This window comes from Pollachius pollachius (genome assembly GCF_949987615.1).
Source record: "Pollachius pollachius genome assembly, chromosome: 2".
Taxonomy (NCBI): Eukaryota; Metazoa; Chordata; class Actinopteri; order Gadiformes; family Gadidae; genus Pollachius; species Pollachius pollachius.
In genome coordinates this window covers 8,390,661-8,417,025 of record NC_136935.1, presented here as the reverse complement: position 1 = coordinate 8,417,025, position 26,365 = coordinate 8,390,661, and the positions used below count along the sequence as shown (strand labels likewise).

Sequence of the window (26,365 nt, the reverse complement as noted above, 5' to 3'; positions counted from 1 at the left end):
GGTGAGGAGTGAGAGCAGGGGGGGTAGGAGTGAGACAGGGGGTGAGGTGTGAGACCGGGGAGTCGAGCAGTGAGAGCAGGGGGGGTGAGGTGTGAGACCGGGGGGGTGAGGAGAGAGACAGGGGGTGAGGAGAGAGAGCAGGGGGGGTAGGACTGAGACCGGGGGGCTGAGGAGTGAGACCGGGGGGAGGGTAGGAGGGAGACCGGGGGGGGGATTGAGGAGTGAGACCTGGGGGGTAGGACCTGACAGGACCATGATATGATCGTTCTACTCTCTTTCTAGTGCAACAGAGTGCTGGTAATACTGGAACCTGGTACACTGGGACCAGTTATCAAAGCACACGGATTCATAGTTCTGTACATTTTATTGATCAATTCTTTACACACAGTCACAGCAAGGAGAATAGCATGTTGATACAATGAGGTCCCTTTGGACCAGCTGTATTCACAGCAAGAGCCTTATTAATGTTTGATGACGTTTAGATTAGCTATTGATAGTGACTGGTAAATGTTAATGAAGTTAACCTTAAGGTTAGTAGAGGTCATTGAAGGTCAGTCAGTCACAGTTACAGGGTTAAGTGAAGTTCAGTAAGAAGCAATTAAGATGACCTATTAGGGGTCAAGGTGAGCAACAACTAGTTAAGTGTTAAGGTAAGGTGATCTAGTACTAAAGACTTATTTTAAGTTGAGATAGTAATAGTTAATACGATCTGGTAGAAGTCGAGGTGAGGAGTTAGTAGTTAAGGGTTAAATAAAGGTGATATAGTAGGGTTTAAGGGGTTAGGTGAATATATAGTACTAAATGGTTAGATAAAGGTGATCCAATTGCAGTACATGATTAAGGTGAGTTAGCAGTAGTTAGATATTAGCAGTAATTAAGGGCGAGCTATAAAATGTTAAAGTGAGAAAGTAGTGGTTAAATAGTTTTCTATCTATTGGTAGTTAAGGGTGGCATTAAGTGGGTTAAGTAGTAGTTAAGGTAAGGTTAAGGTGAGTTAGTAGAAGATAAGGTGAGTCAGTAGTAGTTAAGAGTGACGCTAAGGTGAGTCAGTTATAGTTACAGTGTACTAGTGGTAGTTAATGGTGACATTAAGGTGCGTTAGTAGTAGTTAAGGTGAGTTAGTGCTAGTTGAGGGAGGTGCTTGTGCAGTGGCCGGCCTGCAGGCTCTAGACGGGGTTAAGGTTGCGCTGAGGTTGAGATGAGGGTAGTTAAGGTGTCAGTAGTAGTTCAGGGTGGTGCTGGCGCAGTAGTCGGGCTGCAGGCTCTCCACCGTGCAGTCGGAGGTCTCCATGGCGCAGCGGGAGCAGGAGCAGCTGAGGGCGGCGGGGTAGTGGACCACGGGGTCCACCCCGGGCCTGCAGCCCGGCAGCACCAGCGGCCGGTACTGCAGCTCCTGGTAGGTGCACACCTTCTGCACCACCTTGCTGAGCCGCGGGGGGACCCTGGACGGGTCCTCACACACACAACACAGCCCACATGAGGACCGGGGGGGCCCTGGACGGGTCCTCACACACACAACACAGCCCCCATGAGGACCGGGGGGGCCCTGGACGGGTCCTCACACACACAACACAGCCCACATGAGGACCGGGGGGGCCCTTTACGGGTCCTCACACACACAACACAGCCCACATGAGGACCGGGGGGGCCCCGGACGGGTCCTCACACACAGAACACAGCCCCCATGAGGACCGGGGGGGCCCCGGACGGGTCGTCACACACACAACACAGCCCACATGAGGACCGGGGGGGCCCCGGACGGGTCCTCACACACACAACACAGCCCCCATGAGGACCGGGGGGGCCCCGGACGGGTCCTCACACACACAACACAGCCCACATGAGGACCGGGGGGGCCCCGGACGGGTCCTCACACACACAACACAGCCCACATGAGGACCGGGGGGGCCCCGGACGGGTCCTCACACACACAACACAGCCCCCATGAGGACCGGGGGGGCCCCGGACGGGTCGTCACACACACAACACAGCCCACATGAGGACCGGGGGGGCCCTGGACGGGTCCTCACACACACAACACAGCCCACATGAGGACCGGGGGGGCCCCGGACGGGTCGTCACACACAGAACACAGCCCACATGAGGACCGGGGGGGGGGGGGGGGGGGCATGGGTTCTAAGTCTAGAGACGTTGATCACAATACGACCGTTATAACATGTAGTCCATGACCCCATCACACCTGAGAAGGCCCCCACCTCCCAGAATACCACAGTGATGCAGTGTTACCCCGGTGACGCAGTAATGGTGATGCAGTGTTACCACGGTGACGCAGTAATGGTGATGCAGTCATGGTGATGCAGTGACACCACGGTGACACAGTGCTACCATGGTGATGCAGTGACACCACGGTGACGCAGTTCTACCATGGTGTTGCAGTAATGGCGATTCAGTAATGGTGATGCAATGTTACCACGGTGACGCAGTATTACCATGGTGATGCAGTGGCCGCTGCAGATGGTGGTCTCTACCGGGTGGCACCCGGGACAGCCCTTCTTCTCCACGGAGACCGTCTGGTTGACCAGCTGGCAGAGGGGCAGCTGATAGGCTGCTGGACACAGAGGGGCAGCTGATAGGCTACTGGACACAGAGGGGCAGCTGATAGGCTGCTGGACACAGAGGGGCAGCTGATAGGCTGCTGGACACAGAGGGGCAGCTGATAGGCTGCTGGACAGAGAGGGGCAGCTGATAGGCTGCTGGACACAGAGGGGCAGCTGATAGGCTGCTGGACACAGAGGGGCAGCTTCTTGAGTCTCCTTGTTCTAGATATTGATATCTAGAAAAGGAAAATGAAACTCAATATCTAGATTCTAGATATTGAGTTTCATGTCTCCTTGTTCTAGATATTGACTTTCAGTCTGTCTCCTTCATCTAGATGTTTAGTTTCAGTCTGTCTCCTTGTTCTATATATTGAGTTTCATATGTCTCCTTGTTCTAGATATTGAGTTTCATATGTCTCCTTGTTCTAGATATTGAGTTTCAGTCTGTCTCCTTGTTCTATATATTGAGTTTCATATGTCTCTTTGTTCTAGATATTGAATTTTATATGTCTCCTTGTTCTAGATATTGAGTTTCAGTCTGTCTCCTTGTTCTAGATATTGAGTTTCAGTCTGTCTCCCTGTTCTAGATATTGAGTTTTATGTCTCCTTTTCCAGATATTGAGTTTCATATGTCTCATTGTTCTAGACTCTAGAATATTGAACTAGGATCTAAAGGATTACAATTGTTATAAACTATGTTTTTGCATGTTAAACTGTAATTTCAAGTGTTTAACTATGTTTTAGAGTATTTTGGTATGTTCTCAGGTATTGAACTCTACTACTAGTGTGGTGAAGAATGTTGGCATGTGTTCTAGAGTGTTCTAACTGTCTCTCTGTCAGACTCTTACCTCCCAGGGGAACGAGGGACCCCAGTGCCACGGAGAGGAGGGGGAGGAGCCTGAGGACGGAGCTGCTCGCCATGCTGCAACACAAATAGTAAGATATATTGTTACTACATTGTTAAGTTATATCATTATTATATTAATAAGTTATAACATTGTTACATTAGTAAGTGATTGAATTATTACATTGTTAAGTTATATCATTATGACATTAGTAAGTTATATCTTTATTACATTAGTAAAATACATCATTATTACATTAGTAAGTTATATCATTATTACATTAGTAAGTGATATCATTGTTATATTAGTAAGTTATATCATGTTACATTAGTAAGTTATATAATTATTACATTAGTAAGTTATATCATTATTACATTAGCAAGTGATATCATTGTTAAATTAGTAAGTTATATCATGTTACATTAGTAAGTTATATAATTATTACATTAGTAAGTTATATCATTATTACATTAGTTATATCATTATTACATTAGTAAATTGTTTCTTTAATACATTATTGATATGTTCAATTATTACATTACTAAATAACTAAATGATTGCAATATTACATTATTACATTGGTAGGTTAGTAAGTTAAAACATTATTACGTTATTATTAGATTGAGTTATTGTGTTAATATGTTAGTGAGTTAGTGCCAATCATGTTAGAAATATAAATACATAGTTAATATCATTAATAGAATTCAAAATATAAATATTAAACCTATAATACATAGTCAACATCATAAATAGAAATGTAATCCATAGAAAACATTTAAAATATGAATCTAGTAAATGATAGAGGACGAGGAGGAAGAGGAGAACTCACCTGCGTTGGTGGAGGAGTAAAGGGAGGAGGAAGGAGCTCTATATATGGGGAGAGCAGGGGGGAGGGGCCTGTCTCTATGGGGAGCAGGAGGGAGGGGCCTGTCTCTAAGAAGAGGAGGAGGAGGAAGGAGGGGGGAGGAGAAGGGGAGGAGGGAGGGGGGAAAGGGAGGAGGAGGATTGTTGTTCTGCTTTACTTTATCAGAGCAACCACAATAAATATCTCCACAAATATTTCACATAGGACCTTTCTTTTGTATTTTTTGCCAGATTGACTGACAGTAGATAGAGTTGCTGTCATTTCTTGTGTTGGATGTTGTTCCACTACAGTACAGTCCAACTGTTGTTGTTCCTCGGCAGGTGTTGGAAGAGTTCAGCGGAAGAGATTATGAAACGTTGTGTTGTTCAGCCTTGACTCTAAGACACAGATCACCTGCATCCTGTCGGAAGACACTGGAATTCTCTCTTTCTCGCCCTCTCTCTCGCTCTTGTCCTCTCTCTCCTCTCTCTCTCTCTCTCTCTCTCTCTCTCTCTCTCTCTCTCTCTCTTGTCCTCTCTCTCTCTCTCTCTCTCCCACCCTCTCTCTCTCTTCATCTCTCTCTCTCTCTCTCTCAAATTCAAATTCAAATTAAAAAAAAGCTTTATTGGCATGACTATTGGTTAACCAAACAGTGTTGCCAAGGCATTACAGTATTACAAATATTACATATAATAACAATAGAGAAAGTCAGAACAAGATGTACATATATCAACCTGTAACAATATAACATAACATACAGATATACATATGTACATATAGAAAAAAAAAAGTCATTAAATTAATGAAATGAAAAGCTATATAAAACGCATTCTAGGTTACTAATAATCAGTAATCAATCAAACAGTGAGGCCTGGTGTAGAATGTGATCCTCTCATTTTGTGGCAAGCTGAAATAAAATGTCCTGCGAGGACGGAGCTCTCTTTTCTCTCTCCCATTAATATTTGTAGCTGGTCTACATGGGAGTTTATAAAATATGGGTGTTTTTGGCCGAATTTGCTAAAGTATATTTCGCGGACAATTTTGAATTTGGGGCAGTGTAGGAGGAAGTGCTGCTCGGTCTCTACAGCAGCTTCTTCACACTTCTGGCACATCCGCTCCTCTTTGGGCAGCCATGATTTCTTATGGCAGCCTGTTTCTATGGCCAGGCTGTGAGCGCTCAGTCTGTACTTTGTTAACAATACTCTGTGTCTAACATCAGTGACTGTGTTCAGGTAGGGGGCCACAGTGTACTGTCTATTTAGGGCCAGATAACACTGCATTTTGCTCTGTGTGTGTTTTTTAGTGTTCCAATGGGGGAGGTAGGTTTGTTTCTGATGTTTTATAATTTGGTTGAGTCTAATTGATATGTTCTCCGACTGGTCCTGGGGCAGAGCAGAGGGGGAACCTGTCTGTGGACAGAGCCTCAGGACCAGCTGAGTGAGAGGACTCCTGTTCATCTCTTGGCTTTGCAGGGCTTTGTGCTGGAAGGAGTGGGGGTCACTTTGTTTTAGATGTAGCCAATATTTAATTGATCGTTTTTGGATTTTTAATAGAAGTGGATACTGACCTAATTCAGCCCTGCAGGTGTTGTTAGTGGTTGTCCTGTGTACCTGCAGAATGCTTTTACAAAATTGAGTTTCTCTCTCTCTCTCTCTCTCTCTCTCTCTCTCTCTCTCTCTCTCTCTCTCTCTCTCTCTCTCTCTCTCTCTCTCTCTCTCTCTCTCTCTCTCTCTCTCTCTCTCTATCTATCTCTGTCTCTCTCTCTCGTTGAGAAAACATACATTTACATTCTGAAAAAGGGCCAACACAGGCCCGCGGGCACCGTGTTTGCTACCCGTCCTATAGAAGATCTCACCTGCGTTATTTATTTATTTGTTGATGATGTTGTAAATGAAATAAAATAAAATAAAACATACAAGCATATAAGCCTGACATCGCCAGACAATTGGTCAGATTCCCAGGCTGTATCTGCTTCTTGTAAGGTATATTTAAGTATTATTTCGAACAGGCACATGTTAACCGCCTCGTCCTCCTGAAGGACCTCACAGATCCAACATGGCGGCCTCCGTGCGCGCTTGTTTTGCCCTCCGTTTCTCACTCGGAGGTAAATAACTTCGCGTTTCTTTCCATGTTTGTAATGTGTTCAGCAGGGCGATGTAAAGGAGGTGTAAATTATGTGTTGAGGAGGTGTCGAGGTGGTGTAGACCTGGAGGTGCGGGGTTGGTGTAGTAAGAGAGCTGCCGTGTCCTCCAGGTCAATACTGCAGGGTTGTAGTATTGTTGTGAATGGCTTTCCAACAGTAATAATAATAATAATAATATATACATGTAGTTAATTATATCACAGGAAGACCGACTCCATAACTATGTCTTCCATTCACCCAGTCTATATATAACTGTATACTGTCCCTTCTATATAGAGCTAGGTCATAGCTCTAGTGTATGTATAACTATACTGTCCCTTCTATATAGAGCTAGTTCATGGCTCTAGTGTAGATATAACTGTATACTGTCCCTTCTATTCTAGATAGAGCTAGGTCATGGCTCTAGTCTAAATATAACTGTATACTGTCCCTTCTATTCTAGGTAGAGATAGGTCATGGCTCTAGTCTATATAGAACTGTATACTGTCCCTTCTATTCTAGATAGAGCTAGCTCATGGCTCTAGTCTATACAGAACTGTATTCTGCTCCAGTGCTGAGATGCGTGTGGTTGTAGCTCCCCTCCAGGCCAACGGGGCTGCTGTGGTTCTGGGCTCTCTCCAGCGGACCCTCCTCCAGCCAGTCAGGCATGGAAGCTTCTTCAACAAGTGTACGTTTACTTAATCCTTCTTGTTGTCTTTATTGACACACTCTTTCTACCGGGACAGTATTTTAGCAAGAACGGTAATAAAGGGGCGTGTTTCCATAGTAACAGATGTTTTATTCCGAAGTTACAGGTGTCTGTGATGTGTTCCCATAGTAACGGGTGTTTATGATGTGTTTCCATAGTAACGGGTGTGTGATGTGTTTCCATAGTAACGCTTGTGATGTGTTTTCATAGTAACGGTAGTGTTATGTGTTTCAATAGTAAAGGTAGTGATGTGTTTCCATAGTAACGGTTTGGATGTGTTTCCATAGTAACGGTTCTGATGTGTTTTCATAGTAACAAGTGTCTTATGTGTTTCCATAGTAACGGTTGTGTGATTTGTTTCCATAGTAACAGCTGATGAGCTGTGGCGGGGGGTCCTGGCAGAGACGGGGGCCGGCGCCCGGAAGGGCCGCGGGAAGAGGACCAAACGCAAGATGAAGACCGACCTCAACAGGGGCCAAAACATCGGAGAGGGTGAGACGCCTGCCTGTCTGTTTGCTCACCTGTCTGTCTGTTTATTACCAACATAAAGGGCACGTGGTGGTGGTGTCGGTGATGATGATGATGATGATGATGATGGCGGTGGCGTGTGTTCCAGGGAGGGCGGGCTTCCTGTGGCCTGGGCTGAACGCCCCGGTGTTCCGGGCCGGAGCGCCGCAGGCCGTCTCCAGACGGGGAGACGCAGAGCAGCTAGAGATGCAGGCAGAACTAGGTACACACCAAGTACTACACACTACTACTGCACACTAAGTACTACACACTACACACTACTACACACTTACTACTACACACTAAATACTACACTCTACTACTACACATTAAGTACTACACACTACACTCTACTACACACTAAGTACTACATGCTACAAACTACAGGAACATGGAACATCCTGAAGTTACTTTCTGTTTTGATGTAACTGCCTGTTGTGATGTCACTTCCTGCAGTGCGTTCCAGAGATGAGTGGGAGAAGAGGAGGAGGATGAAGGTGAAGAGAGGAAGAGGATGGACCGGAAACTCCTGGGGGGGCATCAGTCTGGGGGCCCCGGACCCTGGGCCAAACGGGGGTACACACGCACGCACACAGAGACAAGCAAACATGCACACACACACATTCAATCAATCAATCAATCAATCAATCAATCACAATCACGCGTCAGACATGGCCAGGGATGTGAACGTCAATGCATGCTCAGCTAAGCACTGATGCTCAAAGTCAATCACAAGTCCGCGGCAGAATGGGTTGGGACATGGAGGCCACGCCCCTAGGCTGTGTACATAGTTTTGTGTTGTTATCTCCTTCCATGACGTCAAAATTTCAATTACAGTAACTGATCTTAAGTATACTGCACCACTTCACCAGCAGGTGGCACAAAATCACACATAATCTGTATCTACTAGCAGCTTGTGTAAAGTTAAGTTAAAAGAGTGTAAAGTGTTATTTCCACTCTTTCAGAGTCGTTTGAAGACTTTGATTCACGTGTGATTGAGGTGAGTCCCTTCATTGATCTCTCCATGTTCTTTTAGCCAAGCTAGCTGAGTCTTGAGCTCACAGACCTTAAGCTAGGGAGCCTTAAAGGGGTGGTGTTTAAAAGTAAGCGGACTGTAGCCCCCCCTTATCTCTCCAATGAAAGAGGAGCATCTACAGTGGCCTGCCCTGTCCTGTGTTTTGTAAGTTGCCAGTAGGTATTCCAAAATGACTAAGATATAGGTATTCAGAAAATATTAAGATGCATAATCTCTAGAGCCATTTGTCCAATCCGGGCCACCATTCAAATATGGCAGGCCTGTGGAAGACGACCCCCTTTATACTGTAGATATAAAGGGCTCAACCTTTAAGGTAGACGCACTGCCCCTTTAAGACAAACACACTGCACCTTTAAGGCAAACACACTGCTCCTTTAAGGTTAACACACTGCCCCTTTCAGACAAACACACTGAACCTTTAAGGTGTACACACTGCCCCTTTTAAGATAAACACACTCCCCTTTATGGTAAACACACTGCCCCTTTATTGTTAACACCCTGCCCCTTTAAGGTAAACAAACTGCACCTTTAAGATTACCAAACCATCAGCTAACTGTTCTTAATTGGGGAACATCTACTGTAGGCTTGTACAATTTTGTTGTTTAATTGTTGTTTGTTAACTTATTGAAATGTTTGTTGTTCATAAGGTGAAATGTTTGTTGTTTACTATGTGAAATGTCTGTTTGTTGTTTACTAGGTGAAGAGTGTTTTCAACATGACAGCCAAGGAGGGGAGGAAGAGGTCCATCAGCTGTCTGGTGGCCGTGGGCAACGGCAACGGGGCAGCAGGTCAGCTCTGTGATGAAGCTGCTCTATGTAGATTAGGTCTAGCGGCTCTATGTAGAGGAGGTCTAGCTGCTCTATGTAGATTAGGTCTAGCTGATCTATGTAGAGCAGGTCTAGCTGCTCTATGTATATAAGGTCTAGCTGCTCTATGTAGATAAGGCCACGCTGCTCTATGTAGAGCAGGTCAAGCTGGTCTATGTATAGCAGGTCTAGTTGCTCTATGTAGATTATGTCTAGCTGCTCTATGTAGAGGAGGTCTAGCTGCTCTATGTAGAGCAGGTCTAAAGCAACTGTTTCCTCTCAGGGTTTGCCCTCGGTAAAGCAGCTGACAGGACAACAGCCCTGAGAAAGGTAAGGAGAACTCATTATATTTACTTTATATATTCTATCACTTCAGGGTCAGAGCCAGCTTCTGGAAGCCCAGACACGCTCTAAGGTGCTTTCTTCAATATTTAGATATTTGATACCTGTGTGAATACCCCCCCCCCACCCCCTGCCAATATAATCCATTCAACAACCACATTACCCTATCCTCATCACCTGACCCTGTCCTCATCACATGACAGGTGATCAACTCACCGAAAACACCCTTTAAGGGGGAACCCAGAATCATATAAACGGAAGCGAGATCTTAACTTAAGGGTGATCCCGAGGTGCGCCCCGGTAGCTCAGCTTCTAGGGTGCGTACCATTTAAGGCTCAGACCTGATCGCAGCGACCCCGGTTCGAATCCTGCCCGTGGTCCTTTTCTGCATGTCCTCCCCTCTATATCCCATACCTTCCTGTCTTTCTCACTTTCGTCATAAAGCATTAAAAATGCAATGGGTGACATCTTAACCTAGGGGGGACATCTTCATTTTGTGCAGGCGAAGAATCGAGCGGTCCACTACCTTTACTACATCGAGAGATACGACAACCACACCAGTGAGTGATTGTGTGTGTGTGTGTATGTGTGTGTGTGTGTGTGTGTGTTTGTGTGTTGATAACTTGTGTTTTTCTTCCAGTTTATCACGACATTGAATCTACGTTTAAGAAGACGACCCTCCGCATGAAGAAGCAGCACCAAGGTCAGTCTGAGAGGTCAGAGGTCAGTCTCTCTCTTTCTCTTTCTCTCTCGTCAGGGATGTCCTCAGTCTTCCATTTGTCAGATAATCTGCCACTGATTCAGTTTATCAGAATTAAATTATAATTTACTTTTGTGTCTCCCTGTCTGTCTGTCCCTGTCTGTCCTTCTCCTTGTGTGTCTCCAGGTTACGGTCTCCACTGCCACCGGGCGGTCATCACTATGTGTAAACTGATGGGGATTCAGGACATGTATTGCAAGGTGGACGGCTCCACCAACCTGCTGAACATCACTAGAGCCCTGTTCACCGGCCTAGCCAATCAGGTACTCTCTCTTCACAGGCGTGGCCAATCAGGTACTCTCTGTTCACCAGCCATCAGACTGTTTTGCCATTTAAATTTGATTTATATGAAAATCCATTGAAACAAATCATTATGATGATAATGTCATGATGCTAATGTCATGATCATGTCATGATGATGAAGATGTCATGATGCTGATGATGTCATGCTGATGATGTTGTGGTGCTGATGATGTCATGATGCTGATGATGTCGTGGTGCTGATGTCATGATGCTGATGATGTCGTGGTGCTGATGATGTCATGGTGCTGATGATGATGATGATGTCATGATGTTGTGATGCTGATGATGTCATGGTGCTGATGATGTCGTGGTGCTGATGATGTCGTGGGGCTGATGATGTCGTGGTGCTGATGATGTCGTGGGGCTGATGATGTCGTGGTGCTGATGATGTCGTGGTGCTGATGATGTCATGATGCTGATGATGTCGTGGGGCGTGTGTTGGGCAGGAGACCCACCAGTCGCGGGCCGACCGGCAGCGCCTGAACGTGGTGGAGTTCCAGGGGGAGCGGGGGCCCCTCCCCCTGCTGGTGGCGCGGCCGGAGGGCGGGGCCCGGCCCGACGCGGCGCCCCAGGACCACGCCCCCGACGCCCGGCTGCACTGGGCCGACGTCCGCGTGGCGCAGGGCTCCAAGCGCTCCGTCTGGGCCTCGGCCAAACGCACCATCTGGTAACCACGACGACGCTACATCAGGACCGACCAGGAGAAGGGGCCACTGGGGACCTGGACTGCCCCTGACATCGTCATGACGACAGGACATGACGACAGGACAAGACGTTTCATGACGTCGTCATGACGACTTGTCATGACGTACAACCACCAACATACAAAGAGGTTAAAACAGAAATAAGACGATGTTCCAATGTCATATTCTGGGCCAAACCTGAACACAATAAAACATGCCACAGTTTCAATTTGTTCAATTTCTTTGTAGAGATTGTTAGCAAGACGTAACAAAAATGATCCATGACTCCTCACATTCAGGGTAACCAGTTAGGAGAGGGTATTGTAAGGGATAGGGTAAATGTACCATTCTGAAATAATTCAGACTGGTCAAATGAATATCAAATATATTTATTATACATCTCAGATTCCAATGTCAAGTGTATATGTTTTTTGTAAATTTTATGTATGTAAATATTAACGGAAACATAAAAAAAGGGTTAGGTAATAGTAGTAGGTAATTCAAGGATCACATTGAAAACGATCCCCAAAACCCTAGCGCAGGTCTAAACGAACTCAATGAAATGGCAAGCTGAAGTTAATCCCAGCCCAGGTCTAAACTAGCTGAAGGGGCTAGCTGAAGCCAACACTAGCCCAGGTCTAAACTAACTCACTGACATGTCTAGCTGAAGCTAACCCTAGCCCTGTCTAAACTAACTCAATAAGATGACCTGTTGAGGAGACTGTGAAAATTCTCCTTTCTCTAATTACTTTAATCAAGTAAAATAGTTAAGACCGTCAGAGGTTAGAGAGTTGGGGTTAGGGAGTTAGGGATAGAGGATTAGGGTTAGAGGGTAAGGGTTAGAGGGTGAGGGATAGAGGACTAGGGATAGAGGGTAAGGGTTAGAGGGTGAGGGATAGAGGACTAGGGATAGAGGACTAGGGATAGAGGGTGAGGGTTAGGGTCGAGGTATCCAGGGAGGTTCAGGTAGTTTCTATAACATGTTTTGCTCAGAATATTTAGGATGCTGAAGCTAAAACTAACCTAAAGTTCTTTTTTGTTACAATACAAATGCAATAAGTGCATTTGTATTGTAACAAATGCACTTATTGTAAGTCGCTTTGGATAAAAGCGTCTGCTAAATGCCCTAAATGTAAATGTAAATGTACTTGTTACAGTATAGTATTCTGATCGTATGCCATGCTGATATCTAATAGGATTATATCACCATATCATCTTCAACTGATTAATTCATTCTAATCTTAACAAGGGCTGTCTGAACTTGGCTGATCTTCATTCCTCACGATCTCTTCCACCGCAGAGCAGAGAAGATGGCATGTAGAAAATAGAGCAGTGTGGTGAGATAAGACATCACCTGGAGAGAGAGATACATCACAATATCAATACACAAAACGCACTCCTAAATGACCTGTCTGTACTGTCTAACCCCTACCTGTTCCTTAATGACCTGTCTCTGTACTGTCTAACCCCTACCTGCTCCATAATGACCTGTCTCTGTACTGTCTAACCCCTACCTGCTCCATAATGACCTGTCTCTGTACTGTCTAACCCCTACCTGCTCCATAATGACCTGTCTCTGTACTGTCTAACCCCAGAGTCCTTACCACAGCAGCGATGTCCAGGCGGTAGATCTTGAGTAGGCTGGGCGGCACTACGGGGACAGCTGATGCGGTAGTTCCTATCACCACGGTGACGTAGGCCAGCGCCACAGACGCACTCAGGTACAACAGCACGGCAACAAAGTGGTAGGCCACATCCTGGAGACCAGAGGAGGGGAGGAGGTGAGGGAGGAGGAGAGGAGATGAGGGAGGAGGAGAGGAGAGGGGGGAGGAGAGAGGGGCGAGGAGAGTAGAGAGGGGGGAGGAGGAGAGAGGGAGGAGGAGAGGAGGAGGGGAGGAGGAGAGGAGGAGGGGAGGAGGAGAGGATGTGTCTTACCAAGGAGGGCCAGATGCCGCCCTGATTGGCTCCACAGGCGAAGATGAAGAACCAGAGCGTTGTCATGACGAAGCAGAAGATGGAGACGAACATGACCCAGCCCAGGGGGTTTTCGGGTTCCACAAGGTTGGAGGCGACCAGCGTCCATACCAGACCCCCGAAGACCTACACACACACACCACACACACACGCACGCACACACCGTTGCCCAAACGCACGCACACACACACCCACACACCCACAGACACACACACCCACGGACACACACACACACATGCACACACACACCGTTGCACACACGCACGCACACACACACACACACACACAAACACACACACACACACACACACCGGTATACACACACACACACACACACACCCACAGACACACCCCACACACACACACACACACACACACACACACACACACACACCCCATGACTGTGTTACCCTCCCTTGGTAAACAGGTTGCGGTGTGTTACGTATTTTAAGCACATGGGCAACCATACATAGCCACTAGGAAGTAGGATCGAACACATAAGCTGTAATTACCATACATAGCCACTAGGAAGTAGGATCGAACACATAAGCTGTATTTACCATACATAGCCACTAGGAAGTAGGATCAAACACATAAGCTGTAATTACTATATATAGCCACAAGGGGGGCAGGACATATAAGCTGCAATAACTATTCCAGCCACAGATGGCAGCACCTTTAGACAGGTGAGGAGGATGGAGCCAATACGACACATAGGACACGCCTACTCGGTATTAAAGCAGGGCCTGGAGCCAACGAAATCAGAAACATCCGGCAGTCCATACTAGGGAGTTAGGTAGAGAGGCCTGCTGTTTGTCGCTCACACCCGTGTCCATACAATTCCCCTCCTTTTGCTTCATAGTTACCATACCGAAATACTTTAACAAATAAAGTGAGTTCAAAGCGATCCTGATTAGACTACTTTCTTCAAGAACGCAACAGGTGCAGTCAGGTTTGGACCAGTTCCTCATCACCTGGTCACTTGACATGTTTCAACAAACCTGCCTTGTCAGGTAGAAGGATAACATGTTGCATTATCACATGTGCAGCGTAGCATATGCTACGTAGCATAGTAGTGTACACCTTCCGTAGGGTGGCACAGCACTGTTTCTAGCTCTCTGTATCATTAACACTTTTAAAAGTATTCTTGCTTGTGGTCTATGTCTTCCCTTTACTTGTCAGCCATCTTGGCCAGGACTCCCTGGAAGACAAGATATTATATCTCAATGGGACCTTCCTGGATAAATAAAGGTCAAATAAATAAAAAAAGATGCTACCCTTCAGTATGAGACACAATGCTAAGCTACTTCCCTGAAGTGTCTTGTGTTCTGGTTCTGGAGTCTGTCTGACGTCAGCAGCATTGATGGATGTCACTGTGACGACCTCGTCTGTGTGCCAAGCCTTTCTATGGTTGCTAAGCAACATTAAACCGATAGACTGTTGACCAATAGGAGATGAGTCAATCATCCAACTGGAGAAACCAGTTCTGTTCAATTGAGGAAGTTTAGTTAGAGAAGAGTTAGCCTTCAGGTAACCCTGCTGTTAGCCTTAAGGTTGCTATGCTGTTAGCCTTCAGGTATCTATGCTGTTAGCCTTCAGGTAGCTATGCTGCCTTTTTGTCCTTGATTTTGTGTAAATCTATAATACATAATACATTTATCTGTAGATATAGGTATATATATGTCAATGACACTCTAATCCCACCTTAATCCCATTCTCCACAATTATGTCAGTCAGTCAGTCAACAGTCTGTCAATCCGTCAGTCAACAGGCAGTCAGTCAGTCAGTCAGGCGTAGATATGTTTTAAGGGAGGGTGAGAAGCGAATGAGGGCATGAGAGTAGAGGATGAACTCACAAACTCAGGGATGAAGAAGATGTCTGGGATGGAGGTGAAGATCCGGCTGCCAGTCGGCAGCACGTCAGCTGAGGTCGACGCCATTCTGCTCATCTAGTTCTATAGAGCTACACTTCTCTCTGAGGTCTAGTTCTATAGAGCTACACTTCTCTCTAAGGTCTAGTTCTATAGAGCTGCACTTCTATCTGGCGTCTAGTTCTATAGAGCTACACTTCTATCTGAGCTCAGGGAAGATGTCTGCTACAGATTGCTGAATTCTCTGACTGAATGAAACACTTACTGAGTACATTTGTTTATTCAGGACTCCTCCCCTCCAACCAGTGTTTCAACGAAAACCACTAGAAACAAGTCCAACCAGTGTCCAACCAGGTGATTTATTTACTGGTGCAGTACACAATGGGCACACACAAGGTGTATAGACTCTAGGGATAAAAATATATAAAAATATATATCAAACTATAGTTATACATGAATAGTTATATATAGTGATAAAACAAGTCTATATCAAACTATAGTTATACATGAATAGTGATAAAACTAGTCTATATATCAAACTATAGTTATACATGAATAGTAACATATAGTGATAAAACAAGTCTATATATCCAACTATTATGTCGTTGCAATTTCCTTTCCTAAGAGATATTGCGTCTAGGACAGATGAGATTTCTAAATGCATAAAGCACACAACACTTGTAGACAATTAACCTAGGTTTAATGCATGCATACATTAGACTCCTCTCTAGCAGAGTGAGACTAGAATACAGTTTGACAGAGCCATTAATACAGTTTCACATACTCCCCACATTGCAGGTGTTGAAAATCAAATCACCCAAGACACAGAGTTGCCTGGGTTGTCCTCAAGCAGAAGAGGGCATAAGAGGATGCCTTATCCCTTGTGACCGTTTATTCCAAGTCGAAGGTTAACATTTTGATTGACTCTGGGGAAGGTAGGCCGGTTACAGCGCAAAAGGCTTTACATTTAGATGCAAATGAGGAAGGTGGGGCAGCTGTTCCAAGCACAAAGGTCAATACGTAGACGACACTGAGGAAAAGCAGGGTGGCAAGACAATACAAGGAATAGAAAACAAAGCCTATATGACTAAAAGGCAACAGCATATGAATTTTTCCATACATGAATAGTTATATATAGTAATATAACTAGTCTATATATCTAACTATAGTTATACATGAATAGTGATATATATATCGATAAAACTAGTCAATATGTCTAACTATAGTTACATGAATAGTTACATGTAGTGATAAAACTAGTCTATATATCTAACTAGTGATACCACTATAGTCAGCAGGTCAATGACCAGTGATGTCATCAACTCTCCATCCCAGCCTGTGTTTGTGACGAGGACGGTCTCCAAGGTGATGAGGACGTCGCCAGGGTGATGAGGACGGCTCCACGGTGATGAGGTCGTCTCCAGGGTGATGAGGACGTCTCCACGACCCTGACCCTACGGTGGGACACACAGAGGGGAGCGGTCAGTAGGTGGAGTTCTGGGTGGAGCAGGATGCTGTAGGCCCAGTGGGTGAAGCAGGACGCTGTAGGCCCAGTGGGTGGAGGTCTGGGTGGAGCAGGACGCTGTAGGCCCAGTGGGTGGAGCAGGACGCTGTAGGCCCAGTGGGTGGAGGTCTGGGTGGAGCAGGACGCTGTAGGCCAAGTGGGTCGAGGTCTGGGTGGAGCAGGACGCTGTAGGCCCAGTGGGTGGAGGTCTGGGTGGAGCAGGACGCTGTAGGCCCAGTGGGTGGAGGTCTGGGTGGAGCAGAACGCTGTGAGCCATGGGTGGAGCAGTGGTCCTGACGTGGTATCGTCGTGGTAACTGAGCGGTAAACCACACAGGGCTGATACTCTCACCATGATGATACGATTCAATCAACTGAGATACTGGATGGAAGTGTCCTGTCAATCACAGTCTCCTGGTTGCTTAGCAACGGATAAGGTTTGTTTACAGGTAACAAAGCTTCTAAACATCACCTCTAGATCCAGTCTCCCACGCACCAGTCCAGCTCTCGTTTCAGCTCTGTCCTCCCAGTTAACACAAGCGGTGAACTCCCAGTTCTGTCCTTTCTGACTTGGTTAGGATTTGGGGGAGAGTTATGGTTAGAGGTAGCGAGAGATGGGTTAGGGTTAGAGGGTAAGAGATAGAAGGGTTAGGGTTAGAGATAGAGATAGAAGGGCTAGGGTTAGGGTTAGTCTTAGAGATAGAGAGTAAGGGTTAGAGTTAGAGATAGATGGTAAGGGTGAAGGTTAGAGGTAAGATTAGAGATAGAGGGGTTAGGGTTAGGGTTAGGGTTAGAGGATATGAGATAGAAGGGTTAGGGTTAGAGATAGAGATAGAAGGGCTAGGGTTAGGGTTAGGGTTAGAGCAGGGGTCAGCAACCCTAGGCACGCGTGCCATCACTGGCACGGGGCAGCATAATCATTGGCACACTTAATTTTTATTTTTATTTTATTATTATTATTTAAAAATTTCACCGCACAATGCGGAAGCATAATCATTACTACCGATTTTTTTTTTGCACTTTATTCAGTTTGGGGCATTTCCTCCCAGTGCAAATATGTTTAAATTAGTTACAGAAAGCAGTTTTCTGAAATGGGATCAATTAATAGTTTTTAAATCTTTGTTGTGAGTAATAGAGAAGATAATATTAAAAATATTGTTGCAAGTGGCCTGTATGCATCGCCTTCACATGGTTTTGCAAAGCTGTACATGTCTTAAAGATATTGATGTGGATGGTTCCAACATTCTCATATATTCTCGTTTTTTACATTTCTCACAGTGCAAATATGTTTTTGAATGAGTTTCTGAAAATGGTGTTTTAAGATGGGACATATGTAATTATAATTTGTAAGCCCATGTTGCAAATATAACAACCAAAAAAACCTTTAAAATGTTGATGCATGATTGTGGACTATATGGAAATAATACAATTCCAGATCTTCTGGAAATGTTTTTGGTCGCTGTGTCATAATTCATCTTAATTTTTAATATATTGTTGCTTAAGGCACACTCATTAACGAGTTAATGTCAAACTGGCCCTGCATGTTGAAAAGGTTGCTGACCCCTGGGTTAGAGGGTTAGTCTTAGAGATAGAGAGTAAGGGTTAGAGTTAGAGATAGATGGTTAGGGTGAAGGTTAGAGGTAGGATTAGAGATAGAGGGGTGAGGGTTAGAGATAGAAGGGTGAGGGTTAGAGATAGAGGGGTGAGTGCTAGGGTGAGGGTTAGGGTGAGGGTTAGGGAGAGCTCCAGCTCTGGTTTGGATGGAGGGCTTTGGGGTGTGTCAAAAGTCTGGTTCTGGCAAACAAAGAGAGAGCAGGGATAGCCGGTGACTTTGTTTGTGGAATTCCCAGAAAGTAGGTTGGGTTTTGAAAAAATAGAAGGACTGAGTGGGATTCATGAGTCATATAACATGAGTTTAACAGTGTGATAGAGTTATATAACATGTGGTTAACAGTGTGATAGTTATTTTAACAGTTAACAGTGTGATAGAGTTATATAACATGCGGTTAACAATGTGATAGAGAGTTATGTAACATGTGGTTAACAGTGTGATAGAGTTATATAACATGTGGTTTACAGTGTGATAGAGTTATATAACATGTGGTTAACAGTGTAAAAGAGTTATATAACATGTAGTTAACAGTGTGATAGAGTTATATAACATCTGGTTAACAGTGTGATAGAGTTATTTAACATGAAGTTAACAGTGTGATAGAGTTATATAACATGTAGTTAACAGTGTGATAGAGTTATTTAACATGAAGATAACAGTGTGATAGAGTTATATAATATGTAGTTAACAGTAGGATAGAGTTATATAACATGTAGTTAAAAGTGTAATAGAGAGCATTATAATAGATGAAGTTAACAGTGTGATAGTGTTATATAACATGTAGTTAACAGTATGATAGAGTTATATAACATGTGGTTAACAGTGTGATAGAGAGAGTTATAATAGATGAAGTTAACAGTGTGATAGAGTTATATAACATGTAGTTAAAAGCGTGATAGAGAGTTATAATAGATGTAGTTAACAGTGTGATAGTTATATAACATGTAGTTAACACTGTTAACTACATGTTATATGCTATTATAACTCTCTCTATCACACTGTTAACCACATGTTATATAACTCTATCATACTGTTAACTTAACAGTATGATAGAGTTATATAACATGTGGTTAACAGTGTGATAGAGAGAGTTATAATAGATGTAGTTAACAGTGTGATAGTTTGTTAGGTGTTTGGTTGTTGTCCTTGTGTTTCCCTCTGTCTCCTCTCGTTCTCTGTAGGTGTCGTTTCCCCATTGTAAGGCTCCAAGAGGGGAAGGGGAAGTAGGCGAACCGTAACACAATAGTAATACACAGGTGTATTCATTAGAGAAGTATAAACTGGAAAAATGCGCCAAGGGGAGTAGGGCACTATAAGCGGAGTCAAATAAAAGAAAGCTAAAATAAAGTGACAACTACTGGTGAGCACACACAACCTAGACTAATAATAATAACTACATCAAACTATAGATACATGAATAGTTAGATATAGTGACAGGACGCTGTAGGCCCAGTGGGTGGAGGTCTGGGTGGAGCAGGACGCTGTAGGCCCAGTGGGTGGAGGTCTGGGTGGAGCAGGACGCTGTAGGCCCAGTGGGTGGAGGTCTGGGTGGAGCAGGACGCTGTAGGCCCAGTGGGTGGAGGTCTGGGTGGAGCAGGACGCTATACTGGATGGAAATGTCCTGTCAATCACAGTCTCCTGGTTGCTTAGCAACGGATAAGGTTTGTTTACGGGTAACAAAGCTTCTAAACATCACCTCTAGATCCAGTCTCCCACGCGCCAGTCAAGCTCTCGTTTCAGCTCTGTCCTCCCAGTTAACACAAGCGGTGAACTCCCAGTTCTGTCCTTTCTGACTTGGTTAGGGTTTGGGGGAGAGTTATGGTTAGAGGTAGAGATAAATGGGTTAGGGTTAGATATAGAGGGGCTAGGGTTAGGGTTAGGGTTAGAGGGTTAGTCTTAGGGATAGAGAGTAAGGGTTAGAGTTAGAGATAGATGGTTAGGGTGAAGGTTAGAGGTAAGATTAGAGATAGAAGGGTGAGGGTTAGGGTGAGGGTTAAAGATAGAGGGGTGAAGGTTAGAGATGGAGGGGTGAGGGTTAGGGTGAGTGTTAGGGTGAGTGTTAGGGTGAGGGTTAGGGCCAGCTCAAGCTCTGGTTGGGATGGAGGGCTTTGGGGTGTGTCAAAAGTCTGGTTCTGGCAAACAAAGAGAGAGCAGGGATAGCCGGTGACTTTGTTTGTGGAACGCAGCCGTTCCCAGAAAGTAGGTTGGGTTTTCCCTGACAATGAAAAAATAGAAGGACTGAGTCGGATTCATGAGTTATGTAACATGAGGTTAACAGTGTGATAGAGTTATATAACATGTGGTTAACAGTGTGATAGTTATATTACATGTGATTAACAGTGTGATAGAGTTATATAACATGAGTTTAACAGTGTGATAGAGTTATATAACATGTGGTTAACAGTGTGATAGTTATTTAACAGTTAACAGTGTGATAGTTATATAACATGTGGTTAACAGTATGATAGTTATATAACATGTGGTTGACAGTGTGATAGAGAGAGTTATAATAGATGTAGTTAACAGTATGATAGAGTTATATAACATGTGGTTAACAGTGTGATAGAGAGTTATAATAGATGAAGTTAACAGTGTGATAGAGTTATATAACATGTGGTTAACAGTGTGATAGAGAGAGTTATAATAGATGTAGTTAACAGTGTGATAGTTTGTTAGGTGTTTGGTTGTTGTCCTTGTGTTTCCCTCTGTCTCCTCTCGTTCTCTGTAGGTGTCGTTTCCCCATTGTAAGGCTCCAAGAGGGGAAGGGGAAGTAGGCGAACCGTAACACAATAGTAATACACAGGTGTATTCATTAGAGAAGTATAAACTGGAAAAATGCGCCAAGGGGAGTAGGGCACTATAAGAGGAGTCAAATAAAAGAAAGCTAAAATAAAGTGACAACTACTGGTGAGCACACATAACCTAGACTAATAATAATAACTACATCAAACTATAGATACATGAATAGTTAGATATAGTGACAGCAGGACGCTGTAGGCCCAGTGGGTGGAGGTCTGGGTGGAGCAGGACGCTGTACTGGATGGAAGTTTCCTGTCAATCACAGTCTCCTGATTGCTTAGCAACGGATAAGGTTTGTTTACGGGTAACAAAGCTTCTAAACATCACCTCTAGATCCAGTCTCCCACGCGCCAGTCAAGCTCTTGTTTCAGCTCTGTCCTCCCAGTTAACACAAGCGGTGAACTCCCAGTTCTGTCCTTTCTGACTTGGTTAGGGTTTGGGGGAGAGTTATGGTTAGAGGTAGAGATAAATGGGTTAGGGTTAGATATAGAGGGGCTAGGGTTAGTGTTAGGGTTAGAGGGTTAGTCTTAGAGATAGAGAGTAAGGGTTAGAGTTAGATGGTTAGGGTGAAGGTTAGAGGTAAGATTAGAGATAGAGGGGTGAGGGTTAGAGATAGAGGGGTGAGTGTTAGGGTGAGGGTTAGGGACAGCTCAAGCTCTGGTTGGGATGGAGGGCTTTGGGGTGTGTCAAAAGTCTGGTTCTGGCAAACAAAGAGAGAGCAGGGATAGCCGGTGACTTTGTTTGTGGAATGCAGCCGTTCCCAGAAAGTAGGTTGGAGGACTGAGTCGGATTCATGAGTTATGTAACATAAGGTTAACAGTGTGATAGTTAAATTACATGTGGTTAACAGTGTGATAGAGAGTTATATAACATATGGTTAACAGTGTAATAGAGTTATATAACATGTAGTTAACAGTGTGATTGTTACACACACCATATAAACACACACCCCAAACACAATAAAGAGTACTCGTGGCTGAATGTGTCACGACTCAGAGCGGGAATCAATTGCAGATCAAAAAGGATTTATTCCCACACAGTCCAGCAGGCGAATCAGATTCGAGGTAGAGGCAGGGTTCGTAAACAGGCAGGCAGGCAGACAGATACAGACGGACAGGTACGGGCAAGAGATCCAAAACCGATGAAGGCAGAAGACTTAGTCCAAAACAGGCAGGGTTCAAAACCGGGAAGAACAGTAAACTATAACTTCTCTTTAAAGAGCTTCACGCTAGTCTCACTCACGTGGCAGTCAGGTAGCAAACAGTTCATACCGTGACGATCTGACAAAGGGCAGTGTATAAATACTCCACCAATCAATACCCAATGAGAGACAGGTGAACAGAGAAAAATGGAGGGAAACAAACAAAGGCAGGAAGTTGCCAAAATAAGGACAGGTGTTACTCCGGGCACATGACCAACCCATGGCTACAAACATAGACAAAGTCCAGAATTATCACACTCCAACATATAAGGGGAGACAAAAACAACAGTCCATACGAGAATCCTGACAGAATGACTTCTTGGACGAGCAGAAGGAGAGAAAAAAGGTTTGAGGGACGTCAGGATGCTATGGAAACAAATTTCAAACAAGATATGTTATGATGAGTTCACCTCCTCCTCTAAAGACATGATGTAATGATGCACCTCCTCCTCCTCTACAGACATGATGTAATGATGCACCTCCTCCTCCTCTAAAGACATGATGTAATGATGCACCTCCTCCTCCTCTACAGACATGATGTAATGATGCACCTCCTCCTCCTCTACAGACATGATGTCATGATGCACCTCCTCCTCCTCTACAGACATGATGTAATGATGCACCTCCTCATCCTCCTCTACAGACTGTGCCGACCCTCTGCCCCCCCTTTGGTCATAGCTGCCACTACAAGCCCAGGGCTCGGCGTCAGAGTCCTAATGACCTGATTGAACATACCCGTATCCTGGGGGCAGGGTTAAATAAGCAGGTATTATTTACCCTCCTTCAGGTAGGCACACTGTTCGGTTGATTCAGACACTCTGTTGATTTACTCTCTTTATAATAATAATAATAATAATAATAATAATAATAAACTTTATTTATATAGCACTTTTCAAAACACAGTTACAAAGGGATGAACAAATAAAAGCACAATTAGAACAAAGCACAAAATACATGTGATATACAGACAATAAGAGCCATATGAAAACAAAAGGATGAAAGACAGGAATAAAAACAAAGGCAGGCTCAAATGAAATCTGGAAAAGCTCTCAGATAAAAGTGGGTTTTGAGGAGAGATTTAAAAATGGGCAGTGACTCAGTCAACCTAATTTCCTCAGGCAAGTCGTTCCAAAGCTTCGGTGCCCGTATTGAGAAAGCTCTGTCCCCTTAAGTTTTGAGCCTGGACACTGGGAGGAACAGCAGTCTACTGCCTGAGGACCTCAGACTACGAGACGGCACATAGGGGACTAACAGCTCTGAGATATAAGCTGGGGCCAAGTCATTTAAAGCCTTAAAAGTAATCAACAAAATCTTAAAATCAATCCTAAAACAAATGGGAAGCCAATGTAGAGATGCTAGAACAGGTGTGATATGGTCATATTTTCTAGATCTTGTTAAAAGTCTGGCAGCTGTGTTTTGAACAGTCTGTAGCCGTTTGAGTGTTTTCTGGTTCAAGCAGGTAAAAAGGCTGTTACAATAATCGAGTCGCGAGGAGATGAAAGAATGTAACAAAGTATCTGCATCACTGAGATTTGAGATTGATCGAATTTTAGAAATATTGCGGAGTTGGTAAAAACAAAATTGTACGATCTTGGTGATGTGTTGCTCAAAACATAAGTTACTGTCAAACAGGACTCCAAGCAAGGCTTCTTGCAACAGGTTTGATAAGTTTTGACAGGTCACTGGTAGATGGCAGTATTTGTTCGGATATTTGCTGGGGGCCAATGACCAGGATTTCTGTATTTTTGTAATTAAGCTGCAGATAATTTAGTGCCATCCAGCTTTTAATGTCATTAAGGCATTCATGAAGTGCACTGGGCATATGTGGGTCGTTGGGCTTGATGGGTAAATACAACTGAGAATCATCAGCATAAAAATGAAAAGAAATGCCATGTCTCCTGATGACCTCACCTAGTGGAAGCATATAAATTGAGAAAATAATAGGTCCAAGTATTGACCCTTGAGGTACTCCATACCTAATATTGGATATTGATGAGGCGTGGTTCTTAATGGAGACACAGCACATCCGGTTCGATAAGTATGACGAAAGCCAACCTTAGGAAGTGCCGGATAAGCCGACCCAGTCCCTTAGTCTCTTTAAAAGTGTTTCATGGTCTACGTTGTCAAAAGCTGCGGCCAAGTCCAGCAAAACAAGAACAGACCCCAAGCCTGCGTCCAAATTTATTAAAAGGTAATTTGTGACTTCCAACAAGGCGGTCTCAGTGCTATGGTACTTGCAAAAACCTGATTGGAATTTTTTAAAGACACTATTGTTTACCATAACTGCCAGAAGCTGCTCAGGCTATTTTTTCCAGGATTTTAGAGATAAAAGGTTATTTTGAAATTGGGCGAAAGCTTTCGAGGATAGTGGGATCAAGTCCAGGTTTTTGGGGGACTGGTTGAATACAGGCAATTTTAAAATAATCAGGGACACAGCCAGCAGATAGTGAGCTATTTAAGATCGTCAATAAGTGGGGCCCAATACACTCCTTGATTTCAATTAAAAACTTGGTGGGAATAATACCTAGTCGGCTGGAAGATACTCTCATATTAGAAATTATTTTCAGGAGTTCAGGAGTTCAACTAATCCTCACTCTTTGACATTGTCTAACATGCAAACGCATTCACCGCATCCACTCACACCATCAGGCTTGTCCGCGATGCCTGATTGGATGATAGACTCTGGTGTGTTCAGGTGACAACGTCTTGTTTTCTTGGCTGTTAGTTTCATGCGGTCTCAGTCTCTGGCTTAGGACGAGCGCTCCGCTGTGCTTTGCCTTTTCTTCGGGGCAGTGTTCATTGTTCTTCCTTTGTTGTTTTAGTTTGTTGTTTCAAGCTTTGACAGATCACCAGTAGATGGCAGTATTTGTTCGGATGTTTGCTGGGGGCCAATGACAAGGATTTCTGTCTTTTTGTAATGAAGCTGCAGAAAATTTAGTGCCATCCAGCTTTTAATGTCATTAAGGCATTCATGAAGTGCACTGAGCATATGTGGGTCGTTGGGCTTGATGGGTAAATACAACTGAGGATCATCAGCATAAAAATGAAAAGAAATGCCATGTCTCCTGATGACCTCACCTAGTGGAAGCATATAAATTGAGAACGGAATAGGTCCAAGTATTGACCCTGTTACGTATTTTAAGCACATGGGCTACCATACATAGCCACTAGGATGTAGGATCGAACACATAAGCTGTAATTACCATACATAGCCACTAGGAACTAGGATCGAACACATAGGCTGTAATTACCATTCATAGCCACTAGGAAGTAGGATCGAACACATAAGCTGTAATTACTATACATAGCCACAAGGGGGGCAGGACCCGACATATAAGCTGCAATAACTATTCCAGCCACAGGTGGCAGCACCTTTAGACAGGTGAGGAGGGCGGAGCCAATATGACACATAGGACACGCCTACTCATATTAAAGCAGGGCCTGGAGCCAACGAAATCAGAAACATCCGGCAGTCCATACTAGGGAGTTAGATACAGAGGCCTGCTGTTTGTCGCTCACACACGTGTCCATACAATTCCCCTCCTTTTGCTTCATAGTTACCATACCGAAATACTTTGACAAATAAAGTGAGTTAAAAGCGATCCGGATTAGACTACTTTCTTCAAGAACGCAACAACCCTTGAGGTACACCATACCTAATATTGGATATTGATGAGGTGTGGTTCTTAATGGAGACACAGCACATACGGTTCGATAAGTATGACGAAAACCAACCTAAGGAAGTGCCGGATAAGCCGACCCAGTCCCTTAGTCTCTTTAAAAGTGTTTCATGGTCTACGTTGTTAAAAGCTGCGGCCAAGTCCAGCAAAACAAGAACAGACCCCAAGCCTGCGTCCAAATTTATTAAAAGGTCATTTGTGACTTCCAAC

The 26,365-nt window shown here is 44.3% G+C and overlaps 4 protein-coding genes across 4 annotated transcripts in view; 1 reads left to right on the top strand and 3 right to left on the bottom strand.

Annotated features, from left to right (window-relative positions):
* Positions 1 to 1,216: 1,216 nt before the first annotated feature.
* On the bottom strand, positions 1,217 to 3,479 carry LOC307091763 (gonadotropin subunit beta-2-like; the record flags this gene model as incomplete). The annotated part of the gene is made up of 3 exons (XM_079758549.1): positions 1,217 to 1,453; positions 2,451 to 2,569; positions 3,407 to 3,479. The coding sequence occupies 3 exons, from the start codon at positions 3,477 to 3,479 to the stop codon at positions 1,217 to 1,219; spliced, it is 429 nt and encodes a 142-aa protein (XP_079614675.1).
* A 2,823-nt stretch (positions 3,480 to 6,302) lies between these two features.
* mrps5 (mitochondrial ribosomal protein S5) lies at positions 6,303 to 11,723 on the top strand (the record flags this gene model as incomplete). The annotated part of the gene is made up of 12 exons (XM_079758545.1): positions 6,303 to 6,351; positions 6,965 to 7,057; positions 7,445 to 7,570; positions 7,695 to 7,808; positions 8,042 to 8,161; positions 8,551 to 8,585; positions 9,319 to 9,409; positions 9,711 to 9,757; positions 10,272 to 10,329; positions 10,410 to 10,472; positions 10,656 to 10,792; positions 11,279 to 11,723. The coding sequence occupies 12 exons, from the start codon at positions 6,303 to 6,305 to the stop codon at positions 11,501 to 11,503; spliced, it is 1,158 nt and encodes a 385-aa protein (XP_079614671.1). The 3' UTR covers positions 11,504 to 11,723.
* A 165-nt stretch (positions 11,724 to 11,888) lies between these two features.
* On the bottom strand, positions 11,889 to 15,601 carry LOC307091761 (myelin and lymphocyte protein-like). The gene is made up of 4 exons (XM_079758547.1): positions 15,346 to 15,601; positions 13,451 to 13,615; positions 13,120 to 13,272; positions 11,889 to 12,869 (listed from the first exon to the last, which is right to left on the bottom strand). Exons 1-4 carry the CDS (start codon positions 15,436 to 15,438, stop codon positions 12,795 to 12,797), a joined length of 486 nt encoding a protein of 161 aa, XP_079614673.1. The 5' UTR covers positions 15,439 to 15,601; the 3' UTR covers positions 11,889 to 12,794.
* A 10,485-nt stretch (positions 15,602 to 26,086) lies between these two features.
* Positions 26,087 to 26,365, bottom strand: part of nphp1 (nephronophthisis 1) — a 19,139-nt gene continuing 18,860 nt past the window's right edge. Inside the window, exon 20 of the mRNA XM_079758540.1 lies at positions 26,087 to 26,365. This exon is cut by the window's right edge and continues 1,374 nt beyond it. The gene's annotated coding sequence lies outside the window, so the exon portion shown is untranslated.